The following is a 14,398-nucleotide window of genomic DNA, read 5'->3' as shown; positions in this document are numbered from 1 at the left end:
GGCCAATCCAAGGACAAAAGGGTGGAATATTTTGTACCTTGGGGAAGTTTTGACCTAAGCTGGTAAAGATAAGCTTAGGAGGTTTTTCATGCAGGTCCCCACATCTGTACCCTAGAGTTCAGAGTGGGGGAGGAACCTTGACATGGTGGCAGCGGTGGGATTAACCTGAAATCATTTTGAGATCCAGTTGAGATTTTTTGAACTAGAAATACAGATTTTAAAAAAGGAGATTTTTTTTTCCTTTGGAAAGGAAGTCCAGAAAGCAGCTTGTTTTTCTCTGCTTTGTGGCCAAGCAGAGACAAAAGGGGATTATCTTGTGAATTGCAGGTTTTCTTTGCCTGGTGGCAGGGTACTTAACTCCTGCAGGGAAATTCACAGTCTTCCAACCCAGAGTTTTTTTTTTTTTCCTAAAAGTAAATAGGGGGGATGTGTTCTACCCATTTGTTTTTTCTTTGGGCTGGGTAAACAGGTTTCCACGTAGTTGGAGGTTTTTTGCTTTGATTTGGGCCCAGAGCAGAGACAAGGGAATTGTCTTTTTCTGTAGGCTGACAATCACTATCAGAGAATAGGTATTCTATTCCAGCACAGCAAAATTTTACAGCCAAGTTTTGTTTGTTTATTTCTAAACCTCGGGTGTAAAGTTAGTTAAAAACAGAGAGGTTAGAATGACAAAATCCGCGGCTCGACTACAGCTGGAGTTAGCCAAATTTCAGGCTGAGGAAAAACAAAGGGAACATGAAAGACAGATAGAACTCATGCGGCTGGAGAAGGAGGTACAGGAGGCTGCCCACAAGAGGGAAATGGAGGCAAGGAAGCATGTGGAGGAGGAGAAGGAAAAAGAGAGGAAGCATGTGGAGGAGGTGGAGAGGATAAAGGCTCAGCAGAATATACCAACAAACCCTAGCAATCCTTCTCCAGGTACCACTTCCCATCCCAGAAAGTTCCCCACCTACAAGGCAGGTGATGATACTGAGGCCTTCCTAGAAAACTTCGAAAGGGCCTGCCTTGGGTACAGCATCTCTACCGACCAATACGGTATATGGTAGAGCTGAGGCCACAGCTCAGTGGACCCTTAGCTGAGGTGGCGGCTGAAATGCCTAGAGAACACATGAACGAGTATGAACTGTTTAAATCCAAGGCGAGAGTCAGAATGGGGATAACACCCGAGCATTCTCGTCGGAGGTTCAGAGCCCTAAGGTGGAAACCAGACGTGTCATTTACCCGACATGCCTACCACATTGTGAAACATTGGGATGCCTGGATATCAGGAGCAAGTGTTGAATCTCCAGTAGATGTGCCCTTCCTAATGCAAATGGAACAATTCTTAGAGGGTGTTCCTGAAGAAATAGAAAGATACATCCTAGATGGGAAGCCCAAAACTGTAATCGAGGCAGGAGAGATTGGAGCCAGATGGGTGGAGGTGGCAGAGAAGAAGAAAACTGGTCGCAGTTGGAGCGGAGACCAGAAGGGACAACCCCAGACCCCACCCTATTGCCGGGGGCCGCCCAAAGCCCCACCTACCTCCCAAAGAACCCTCCAGACCCCTTATCGTCCCACCACCCTGTTCTCCAGCAACCCTCCTCGCCCCAGTGACCCATCAGCTGGACGATGTTTTAAATGTAACGAGCTGGGGCATGTAAAGGCCAGCTGCCCCAAGAACCCCAACAGATTACAGTTCATTGCACCGGAATCACACCAGAGGTCCACAGGCCCAGATACCTCCCAGATACCCTTGGAGCGGAGGGAAACTGTGTGTGTGGGCAGGAAGAAGGTCACCGCGTGGAGGGACACCGGAGCACAAGTGTCAGCTATCCATGCTTCCTTAGTGGACCCCAATTTAATCAACCCAGAGATCCAAGTGACGATTCAACCCTTCAAGTCCAACTCTTTCGATTTGCCTACAGCCAAGTTGCCTGTCCAGTACAAGGGCTGGTCAGGAACGTGGACTTTTGCAGTCTATGATGATTATCCCATCCCTATGCTGTTGGGGGAAGACTTGGCCAATCATGTGAAGCAGGCCAAGAGGGTGGGAATGGTCACCCGCAGCCAGGCTAAACAAGCCGTGAGGCCTAGCTCTGTTCCGAAAACTTCTATCAGGACCCGGTCAGAGGTGATGGACCCGGACCCCAGGCCAATGTCTGCAACAGCAGTAGTGCATCCAGTCCCAGAGACCCAGACGGAACCAGTCCCAGAACCGGAACCAACCGAACAACCAACACCAGACCCATTGTCAGCACTGAATCCAGTACTTGCAACCTCAACACCAGAGGGCCCCACCGAACCTGAACTGGCAGCAACCGATAACCCTACACAAGAGGCTCAGCCGGAGCCTGAATCCCAACATAGTGCACCAGCGGAGAGCGGTTCACAGTCAACAGAACCAGCTCCATCCCCTATATCGCTTCCAGAGGGACCAAGCCTAGGTCCACAATCCAATGAGGAACTGATGTCTCTAGCATCAAGGGAACAGTTCCAGACCGAACAGGAAGCAGATGAAAGCCTCCAGAGAGCTTGGACGGCGGCACGGAGCAACCCACCGCCTCTCAGCTCTTCTAATCGATCCAGGTTTGTTGTAGAAAGAGGACTTTTATACAAGGAAACTCTTTCTGGTGGACACCAGGAAGACTGGCATCCTCAGAGACAGTTGGTAGTTCCAACTAAATACCGGGCCAAGCTCTTGAGCTTAGCCCATGATCACCCTAGTGGCCATGCTGGGGTGAACAGGACCAAAGACCGTTTTGGGGGGGTCGTTCCACTGGGAGGGAATGGGCAAGGATGTTTCTACCTATGTCCAGTCTTGTGAGGTGTGCCAAAGAGTGGGAAAGCCCCAAGACCAGGTCAAAGCCCCTCTCCAGCCACTCCCCATCATTGAAGTTCCATTTCAGCGAGTAGCTGTGGATATTCTGGGTCCTTTTCCGAAAAAGACACCCAGAGGAAAGCAGTACATACTGACTTTCATGGATTTTGCCACCCGATGGCCGGAAGCAGTAGCTCTAAGCAACACTAGGGCTAAAAGTGTGTGCCAGGCACTAGCAGACATTTTTGCCAGGGTAGGTTGGCCCTCCGACATCCTCACAGATGCAGGGGCTAATTTCCTGGCAAGAACTATGAAAAACCTTTGGGAAGCTCATGGGGTAAATCACTTGGTTGCCACTCCTTACCACCATCCAACAAATGGCATGGTGGAGAAGTTTAATGGAACTTTGGGGGCCATGATACGTAAATTCGTAAATGAGCACTCCAATGATTGGCACCTAGTGTTGCAGCAGTTGCTCTTTGCCTACAGAGCTGTACCACACCCCAGTTTAGGGTTTTCCCCATTTGAACTTGTATTTGGCCGTGAGGTTAAGGGGCCATTGCAGTTGGTGAAGCAGCAATGGGAGGGATTTACACCTTCTCCAGGAACTAACATTCTGAACTTTGTAACCAACCTACAAAACACCCTCCGAACCTCTTTAGCCCTTGCTAAAGAAAACTTACAGGATGCTCAAAAAGAGCAAAAAGCCTGGTATGATAAACATGCCAGAGAGCGTTCCTTCAAAGTAGGGGACCAGGTCATGGTCTTAAAGGCGCTCCAGGCCCATAAAATGGAAGCATCATGGGAAGGGCCATTCACGGTCCAGGAGCGCCTGGGAGCTGTTAATTATCTCATAGCATTCCCCACCTCCAACCGAAAGCCTAAGGTGTACCATATTAATTCTCTAAAGCCCTTTTATTCCAGAGAATTAAAGGTTTGTCAGTTTACAGCCCAGGGAGGAGATGACGCTGAGTGGCCTGAAGGTGTCTACTACGAAGGGAAATGTGCTGGTGGTGTGGAAGAGGTGAACCTCTCCATGACCCTTGGGCGTATGCAGCGACAGCAGATCCAGGAGCTGTGCACTAGCTACGCGCCAACGTTCTCAGCCACCCCAGGACTGACTGAACGGGCATACCACTCCATTGACACAGGTAATGCTCGCCCAATTAGAGTCCAACCTTACCGAGTGTCTCCTCAAGCTAAAACTGCTATAGAACGGGAGATCCAGGATATGTTACAGATGGGTGTAATCTGCCCCTCTGAAAGTGCATGGGCATCTCCAGTGGTTCTAGTTCCCAAACCAGATGGGGAAATACGTTTTTGCGTGGACTACCGTAAGCTAAATGCTGTAACTCGCCCAGACAACTATCCAGTGCCACGCACAGATGAACTCTTAGAGAAACTGGGACGGGCCCAGTTCATCTCTACCTTGGACTTAACCAAGGGGTACTGGCAGGTACCGCTAGATGAATCTGCCAAGGAAAGGTCAGCCTTCACCACACATCTCGGGCTGTATGAATTTAATGTACTTCCTTTCAGGCTGCGAAATGCACCCGCCACCTTCCAAAGACTTGTAGATGGTCTCCTAGCGGGATTAGGAGAATATGCAGTCGCCTACCTTGACGATGTGGCCATATTTTTGGATTCCTGGGCAGACCACCTGGAACATCTACAAAAAGTCCTTGAGCGCATAAGGGAGGCAGGACTAACTGTTAAGGCTAAGAAGTGTCAAATAGGCCTAAACAGAGTGACTTACGTTGGACACCAGGTGGGTCAAGGAACTATCAGCCCCCTACAGGCCAAAGTGGATGCTATCCAAAAGTGGCCTGTCCCAAAGTCAAAGAAACAGGTTCAATCCTTCTTAGGCTTGGCCGGTTATTACAGACGATTTGTACCGCACTGCAGCCAAATCGCCGCCCCACTGACAGACCTAACCAAAAAGAAACAGCCAAATGCTGTGCAGTGGACCGAAAAGTGTCAGAAGGCCTTTAACAAGCTTAAAGCGACACTCATGTCTGACCCTGTACTAAGGGCCCCAGACTTTGACAAACCGTTCCTAGTAACCACAGATGCATCCGAGCGTGGTGTGGGAGCAGTTTTAATGCAGAAAGGACCTGATCAAGAATTCCACCCTGTAGTGTTTCTCAGCAAAAAACTGTCTGAGAGGGAAAGCAACTGGTCAATCACTGAAAAAGAATGTTACGCCATTGTCTACGCTCTGGAAAAGCTACGCCCATATGTTTGGGGACGGCGTTTCCACCTGCAAACCGACCATGCTGCACTGAAGTGGCTTCACACCGTCAAGGAAACTAACAAAAAACTTCTTCGGTGGAGTTTAGCTCTCCAAGATTTTGATTTCGACATCCAACACATCTCAGGAGCTTCTAACAAAGTGGCTGATGCACTCTCACGTGAAAGTTTCCCAGAATCAACTGGTTAAAATCGTCCTTGAGATGTGGAAAATATTGTTAGTCTTTATGTACTTGGTAGTATATTTAGAGATGCATGTGTCTTATTAACTCTGTTTTTCCTAGAGCTCCAGGAAGAAATCCCAGCCAGTGTTTCACCCTAGCTGAGATTTGGGGGGCGTGTCATAAATATAAAGGGAAGGGTAAACCCCTTTAAAATCCCTCCTGGCCAGAGGAAATCTCCTCTCACCTGTAAAGGGTTAAGAAGCTAAAGGTAACCTCGCTGGCACCTGACCAAAATGACCAATGAGGAGACAAGATACTTTCAAAAGCTGGGAGGAGGGAGAGAAACAAAGGGTCTGTGTGTCTGTCTATATTCTGTCTTTGCCGGGGATAGACCAGGAATGAAGCCTTAGAACTTTTAGTAAGTAATCTAGCTAGGTACGTGTTAGATTATGATTTCTTTAAATGGCTGAGAAAAGAATTGTGCTGAATAGAATAACTATTTCTGTCTGTGTATCTTTTTTGTAACTTAAGGTTTTTGCCTAGAGGGGTTCTCTATGTTTTGAATCTAATTACCCTGTAAGGTATCTACCATCCTGACTTTACAGGGGGGATTTTTTTTTATTATTTCTATTTACTTCTATTTCTATTAAAAGTCTTTTTGTAAGAAAACTGAATGCTTTTTCATTGTTCTCAGATCCAAGGGTTTGGGTCTGTGGTCACCTATGCAAATTGGTGAGGCTTTTTATCCAACATTTCCCTGGAAAGGGGGGGTGCAAGTGTTGGGAGGATTGTTCATTGTTCTTAAGATCCAAGGGTCTGGGTCTGTAGTCACCTAGGCAAATTGGTGAGGCTTTTTACCAAACCTTGTCCAGGAAGTGGGGTGCAAGGTTTTGGGAAGTATTTTGGGGGGAAAGACGTGTCCAAACAGCTCTTCCCCAGTAACCAGTATTTGTCTGGTGGTGGTAGCGGCCAATCCAAGGACAAAAGGGTGGAATATTTTGTACCTTGGGGAAGTTTTGACCTAAGCTGGTGAAGATAAGCTTAGGAGGTTTTTCATGCAGGTCCCCACATCTGTACCCTAGAGTTCAGAGTGGGGGAGGAACCTTGACAACTCCGTTCAGCAGGGAGCTGTGCAGCCTGGATAAACCCTAGTCAGAGAGAGATGTGTGTGTCTCTACCCAAGAAAGGTGATAGCAGAGAAACCAGGAGCCTACAGTGGTTGCCCTTGCTGGGCCATAGAAGGGAAAGGCCAGTGCAATTTCCCTGAACTATGCAAGTCCCTGACTCTCATTTTTAAAAAAAAAAGAAAAAGAAAAAGAAAAAAAAAGAAGAAAAAAAGCTCTATGCTGTAGCCTCCTCTTCTATGGGAAAGATGAGGGAGATGTGTGGGGAAAAGGAGGATTATTTAGTGGGACTTAGAGGTATATGGTGATGCCGCTAGGAATTATTTCAGATACTTGCATATGCCTCTGTTTTGCATTTTGCATTTCCCTGCCTGTAACAGACAGCCACTTTCTCATGTATCTGACTTTTAACTCCCTCTACTTTAATGTTCTACTTACTATATTATTTTTGAAATTAATGAAAAAAGAGCTCCTTTATGCTTCATGATCCCTGTTCTAGACTAATTCAGCTACAACGCCCCACAGCTGTGGTCTGCACTGAATCCCTTATGTTATGCCGGTTTTAAAATAAACATCAGAAAAGCTGTTTACAACCATCTCTTATCAAAATAGTCTATTTGTAGTCAGCCTTTCATTTCCTGAAAGGTTTGCGGGAAAGGTAATATACAGTAGGTGTTTTCTTAGTGGAAGCACCAGGTGGCACTGTTGCCATGAATGTAAGGAAAAATTAATAATCGAGAGACATGGTGAGAGAATATCTTTTACTGGAACAACTTCTGTTGGTGAAAGAGACAAGCCCTTCAGGACCCGAAGAAGAGCTGTGTAGCTCGAAAGCTTGTCTCTATTATCCTGGGACCAACATAACTACAACAACACTGCAAAAAAACAAAAAAAACCCAGCTTGATGTTTTTAAATATTATTCTATGTTTTATGATTATAGCACCAGGCTTTTCTAAAATATCATTAAAGATGTAAAATAGAATGTTCCTATTTTCCCGGTATCATTCAGTACCGTTTGAGTGAAACTTGTCAAGAATGTATAATACAGGCAAATGCAATGTGACATTGTAGACTTATGATGTATTGAAGACTATAATACCATTGGGATCTTGAACAATTTTAAAGAACTACACCAAATATATTACTGGAAAAAAACCTTTGAGTTTTTTTTACTGGAACTGATATTTAAAAGCTATTTTCTTATCTTCCCTCCCCTTCCCTGTAGGTCCTGTCTGTAGTGCATGTGTGTCTTATTTTGGAGCAAGACCTGTGACAATCTTCAGTGGTTTTATGGTGGCTGGGGGCCTGATGATGAGCAGTTTTGCACCAAATATATATTTTCTGTTTTTTTCATATGGAATTATTGTTGGTAAGAAATTTCACTGTTGTTCATATTGAGACTAATCATTCAGAAACTAAATGTTGAATTTGTATAAAGGCTGTTATTTTCAGAATAACGACCAAATTCTGTAAATGCTTACTCTTGCAAGCAGTTCATACTTTGGGGCTATGTGTGGGCACAGGGGTCTGCTGCACATTTGCAGCTGCAGGATTGGGGCCTTACTTATCAAGGAATAGAGAACTGTTTATTTTAAGAATTAATGGATTATGTTACAATACTGCCAAATACAAGGAGCATGAAGGTTTCTGAGGACTCCTCAGAAGATTAGTCTCAAAACTAACGTGTTATTGCCTTTCCTTGATATTGCTGATTAGTAGTGGAAGAAGGCTCATATTGTGTATTAACCTACTTTCTTCAAGTTTTCTCCCATAGCTGTGAAGTTGTAAATTTGTAAGAATAAAAGCTTACAAGGAATCATGTAGTAGAGGAATAGCTGTTTATTAATTTTAGTTAAGAAACCAGAAATCATTAGGAAATAAGTGAATAGTTACCTTACGTTTTCTTCATGTAACTGAATTGAAGTTACAGTGTTACATGAAATTGCAGTATTCCAACTAGCTAGCAACCAGCCACTCTGTTTGAAATAGTCCAATGTAGAGTAAAACAAAGGAAGGAAGCATTCCTATTTGATAATGGTTGGATTAGTATTCTAATCTTAAACTACCTGGCACACAATTAGCCATCCCAGTAATTCGGAAAATCCGTCACTACAGCTGTTTGGATGGAAGCCAATGAAGCAGTAGTCATTGGTAGACTCTGTGATTCATATGGAAAACAGGAAGATTAATACTGACGTTTCACATTAAGGTTCCTTTTAGTGTAATAGTTTTGAAAAATGACTTTATCGTTTAAAAAATGGCAGGAGTAGCTTTAGACAGTCTGGCTATGTATGTTCAAAATTAAGGTAGTTGTGATATAGACTAAGAAAACATACAAAGAGCATTATTGGTCTTTGCAATTAGTTGGATCTGGAGGTACAGGCCAAACAAACTTATGCCATGTGATTAAAAAGTATTGCTTGTGCTTTTAAAATAAGTCTTTAAAATTCAGAAGTCTGGTGGTGGTTTGTTTTTTGTTTCTGTTTTTAAATCTGGATAGAAAGATACATTTTTATAAATGTGAATTTATCTGATGTAAAGAAAAACAAACAAACAAAGATAACTTGAGGGAAACAAGAATGTAGACCTAAGATTGTATTTATGAGTTGATCTTTCACATCCAATCTTTAATTATATTCATTAATGATACTGCTCTACATGTTTTAATTGAATGTTGTCAAGTATTAGCTAGTTTTTGAATTTTCTAAAAGGTAAACTATGTATAAAATTATACAGGATACCTTATGCTTTGATAAACTTCCTATATTTGTTAGGGCTTGGCTGTGGCTTATTATATACAGCAACAGTAACCATCACCTGTCAGTATTTTGATAAACGCAGAGGCCTTGCACTTGGTTTGATTTCAACAGGTATGTTTTTAAAATATAATTTATAAACTAGAGATTTGTAGTATGTCGTATACTGCTTACTGCTGATATTAGTGACTAATGAAGAATCAGAAAGGATTAGTCAAAAATATCTTTAACAAAGCCAAAATGTGGTCAATAAGAACATCACAAAATCAAAAGATTTATATTTATAATTGGTTTCAGAGTAGCAGCCGTGTTAGTCTATATTCGCAAAAAGAAAAGGAGTACTAGTGGCACCTTAGAGACTAACCAATTTATTTGAGCATAAGCTTTCGTGAGCTACAGCTGACTTCATCGGATGCATTCAGTGGAAAATACAGCGAGGACCTCACTGTATTTTCCACTGAATGCATCCGATGAAGTGAGCTGTAGCTCACGAAAGCTTATGCTCAAATAAATTGGTTAGTCTCTAAGGTGCCACTAGTACTCCTTTTATATTTATAATTGTTAGCAGTCTATATAGCCATGAATGGTAGTGCAAAATAACAGAAATGATGCTCTAGAATAAAATGTAACTCTTTTTTGTTTGTAATTAGAATTGCTGTTTGTCTAAGCTTATTAGGGGACAATTAGCAAAGCTGTAGTTTAAATGGAAATTTTCCTAGACGTTGTTGGTTTTGACTTTTAAAGGGACGCTGAAAAGTTTTGTTTGGGTTTTTTTGTTTTTCTAAAAAAGCTTGAAGTCAGCAGCACAAACCACGCTACTTAAATATGTGCATGGAAGGGATCCGCTGAGTGTGGATCTCTTGAGACAGTTTGGCTCAGTCTCCAGCACAGCGCTGTCCCATTAATCCTCTGGACACCTGGAATTGTCCGTGGTCCTTACAGAGAAGGGGTTGTAGACTGAATAGGCCAGCATGGGAGTGGGTAGAGCAGGGCGCAGTTGAGAGTGTGCATTGTTCCACCTCTGGCCCTGTGGGCTTTTTCTTTGAGCCCCCTCCTGGAGCAGTTTTGACCAGATGTGGAGTCTTGCTGCATAGTGTCTAAATACTGTCCCACGCCAGTGTCTTACTGTGGCAGGGCATGATCTGATCCATACTATTTAATTTTGTCAAAGTTGTGGCTGTTTTTGGTGGTCATGCCATGTGTGGAAGACAGAATAATTCTGTGGATTTTTTTGTCTAAATTTTCCCCAATGTAGTACAATAAAAAATTGTTCATATTTATGTCATAACTCTGTAGAATTTTTAAAAAAAATCAACCCCCAAAATTAGTAGACTTTCTCCACCATATATTATAACAAATTTACATGACAAGTTCCCATTGATTTTATTCAGACAACCAGATTCAACACTGTATAAGTAGCTGGAACTCCATTGACAGTAGTGAAGCTACATTCACTTAAACCAAGGGCTGAATTTGGCTTGACGATTTGGTGTAAAATAGTTATTCTGATTACTTTGGTAAGGCTGTATAAAATGATTGCTTAGCAATTATTTGTGAGTGTTGCCTCTGAATATTCACGCTTGTGGAATGCACCACAGGTCACACTGAGCTATAAAACACCTTTGGTTGCAGCCTCTTGTTCCTTCTGCAAAACCACAGAGGAAAAATTCTGAGGAAGGTGGGCACCTGGTGTGCTTATGCTGAGTTCTTATTCATTATTTAAAAACACTGTATTTCAAGTTGACACCCTTTTAGTCATTCATTTCATACTTTATTCATATTGGTATTTTAACTCGTATTAATCCTTGTCGACATGATTACTCCCAATATGTTGTTTCCAGATATATTGAAGTGGCAAGGGTTTTTATTCACGACAAGCATATATTCAAAAAAAGAAAATTTAACTTCAAAAGGCACAACTCCCTGGATTTATACTGTGAAATCCCCAGCAAGCCAGACTGCCTAAACAGGCTTTGTCTCTGATGGCTGTGATCAGTGTACTGCCCACAATACAAGTTATCACTTGTATTCCTTCTAAGTTCCTTCTAAGCAAGCACATTTTCTTAAGGTAAAAGCATTACAGAGAAGACTTTTTAAAACAAGAAAAGAAACCTACATCCATGATAAAGTTTACCAGAGGTCACCCTCAACTCCAGCCTAGGGCTCTGGTAGGTTTTATTCCCTCAAAACCCATAACTGGGTTTTCTCCATGGTTACAGGTTCATATTTGTCTTAAATCCGTAACTATCACAACGGCTGTGCAGAGCAGCCATTTCTTTATAGAGCTCACGGCGTTCTGTAACAGGTAATCAGCAGACAAAGACTCTCTTCATGGTAATATATTTGCATAATGGGAATTGGGTAATTTTCATTAACCTCTTCCTAGGGATTCCCCAGGAAATCCACTTAACACTTATTTGTCCTAAAAGTCCAAACTTGTCTGACACCTTTTCAGTATATACTGCCCAGATTTTGTATCTTACATACAATCCCAACCCATGATAATACATTCACTGAATATAATATGGCAATTTCCTTGAAAGACCATATCTGTCAGTTATATTTCACAGTATCTTTAATATTAAAGCTTGCTATTGGAGAACTGAGGTAACCTCATGAAATAACTTACACTGATCTTATTTCCTTTTCTAGGTTCAAGTGTTGGACTTTTTATATATGCAGCATTACAAAGAGAACTCATTGAGCTATATGGACTAGATGGATGTTTGCTAATAGTTGGCGCATTATCGCTAAATATACTAGCATGTGGCAGTCTAATGAGACCTTTGGAGTTATCTGATTCCCCTTTGCCAGAAAAGTCATGCCTAGAAAAAGTTGCAGATCAATACTTGATTTACCACGAGAAAGAAAATGTTGAAGAAAATACAAGCATCCTAGAAAAGGACTACAATGAAGAAAAATGTGTGAATATGTCCAGTCATGAATGCAAACAGGATAGCATTTTAAATAAGAATGGATTAATATCAATACATGCAAAAGAGACAGACACTTATAAACAGAAAGTTGTAGAACAAACATACTTTTGCAAACAGCTTGCAAAGAAGAAGTGGCAACTGTATTTAAACTACTGGGAAGAAACATTGTTTCTTTTTAAAAACAAAGTATTCTCATCACTTTTTATTGCCATCTTACTTTTTGACATTGGTGGATTTCCTCCTTCGCTGCTTATGGAAGATGTAGCAAGAAGTTCAAACATTAGTGAAGAAGAATATGTTATGCCTCTTATCTCCATTCTAGGGATTATGACTGCAGTTGGTAAACTTGTTTTAGGAGTACTGGCAGATTTTAAATGGATTAATACTTTATACCTATATGTAATTACCTTAATAATGACTGGCGTGGCCTTGGTTGCAATTCCATTTGCGAAAAGTTACATTTTACTGGCAATACTTTCTGGAATTTTAGGTTTTCTCTCTGGGAATTGGTCAATTTTTCCATATGTAACCACAAAGACTGTGGGAATTGAGAAATTGGCACATGCATATGGGGTATTAATGTTCTTTGCTGGACTTGGAAATAGCCTTGGACCACCAATTGTTGGTAAGATATTGGGTTAAGTGATGTCAAATTCTAATTGTTATAGATTTTTTTCAGTACCAAATTAAATACATTTACACTGAAGTCAGTTCTAATTAGTTATGATGATAGTAGAATGATGAAATTCAAATATTTAGAAAGTTACAACACATTTCTCTGCAGCTGACTAGACTAATGTAAGGGGAATATAAAGATGTTGTTGTGCTAAACAGTTTTTAGATTATATTTGTTTTGCATGTTTTATGGTTTAGTATATACTGTTTGTAATGTTACATTTTGTTGTGAATTCAAATATGATTCTCAATACATTTCTGCTGTGTTCAGTAATTGCATATCATTGATCTCACTTATTTTTTCTTTTTCTTTCCAGGTTGGTTTTATGACTGGACACAGACATATGACACTGCATTCTGCTTTAGTGGACTTTGTGTTCTGCTGGGTGGACTTCTTCTGTTGGTGGCAGCTCTGCCATGCTGGGACAACTGTAATAATCAGAGTGCAAAGCCACCTCCAAATATTTACTCCTACACAGTTGCATCTAGTGTTTAAATGGCAGCTGGAAAACACTTCAATGCCTTTTTATAGCATGTACTATATAGCAAAATATTTTAGTAATTTTTCCACTTATGAAATACAAAAATCCTTTTACAAATAGAAAAAAATCCAATGATACTTGACATTTGCAATAAATTAGGCCTTTTTTTTTTAATGGAGAAGGATGGCACTAATGTCTCCCTTCAGAGGTTTCCAATAGCTGTACAACAAGAGTCTGGGGGGGGGCGGGAAACAAACCTTATCACCTAGACTGCAATACGTTGGTGAGGTGCTTATATCATGGTAAGGTCAATGTTTCCTTTTTTAAGGTTCCCTGCTTTATTGTAAAATGCTAATGAGGGAAAAACTTCTGTTGCATAACTGAAGTGAACATTATGGTAAAATTTAATATTCTGCATACCACTGCAAACTAAGATGCTATGCTACAAATATTTTGCTGCACGCTTTTTGAAATTTGTTTAAAAACTGTTGAACCAAAATCTTTCAACCAAGGAATAAATATGATTGTTGAAACCACCTTAAACTCTGACACAGTTATGCAAACTCCTCATCCTACATTGGATTGGAGCTGTGGGATCTCACCCCCAAGGGCATGTTCCTAGGTACTTTCACTTATTCTTGTTCTATTAATTGAGTCCGGCTTTTCCAGGCCCTGTGCATTGGAATCAGTTTCACCACCTTTCTGCAACCCAAATTCCCATTGAAGTCGCTGCATGGTTTTAAAATTCCTTAAGTAAAAACACATGCATAATTAAGAAACATTATTTTTAAACGGTTACACAAAGATTGGTTGTGTGCTTTCTGTCATGGTTACCAAGTGAACTGCACTTTAGACCCCTGTTAGTCCTTCTTAGGTGACAGGCCTGACTTCTTGCACCTCTCTGGGCAGAACCACATGTTCCAGCCACTCTGGAACTGGTCTTTAGGTGTCTGCTCCTATTTATCAACCATGTTAATGCAACAGGCTCAACTGATTTGGCACTTGTAAGCCCTTTCACTGTGGGGAGCTGTGACCACCAATTTGATTGGAGTGGCTCAAAAAAAAAAAGTCTTCAAAACAAAGCATTATTTATTTATTCACTGAAAGGTACAATGTAAAGCCTTATATGCCTGGGTCTTACTCATACTCTAATCTTCCCTTGCCAGCTTCTGCAAGTTCTCTTTAGCACAGCTAACCTCCATCTCTGGCTGGG

General features: G+C 41.5%; 1 protein-coding gene across 28 annotated transcripts in view; it reads left to right on the top strand.

Annotated features, from left to right (window-relative positions):
- Positions 1-13,703, top strand: part of SLC16A9 (solute carrier family 16 member 9) — a 39,566-nt gene extending 25,863 nt beyond the window's left edge. For 13 of the 28 annotated variants that reach the window (XM_074958822.1, XM_074958823.1, XM_074958819.1 and 10 more), the window contains 4 exons: positions 7,562-7,705; positions 9,111-9,206; positions 11,745-12,653; positions 13,021-13,701. In XM_074958822.1, the coding sequence (XP_074814923.1) occupies positions 7,562-7,705; positions 9,111-9,206; positions 11,745-12,653; positions 13,021-13,199 (1,328 nt within the window). In that variant the 3' untranslated portion in view covers positions 13,200-13,701. Of the gene's footprint in view, positions 1-7,561; positions 7,706-9,110; positions 9,207-11,744; positions 12,654-13,020 lie in introns of all 28 variants that reach the window. The other 15 variants (XM_074958809.1, XM_074958810.1, XM_074958806.1 and 12 more) reach the window with 4 other exon arrangements.
- Positions 13,704-14,398: the final 695 nt, after the last annotated feature.

This window comes from Natator depressus, chromosome 7 (assembly GCF_965152275.1).
Source record: "Natator depressus isolate rNatDep1 chromosome 7, rNatDep2.hap1, whole genome shotgun sequence".
NCBI lineage: Eukaryota > Metazoa > Chordata > Testudines > Cheloniidae > Natator > Natator depressus.
This window is presented reverse-complemented; position numbering and strand designations above follow the sequence as displayed.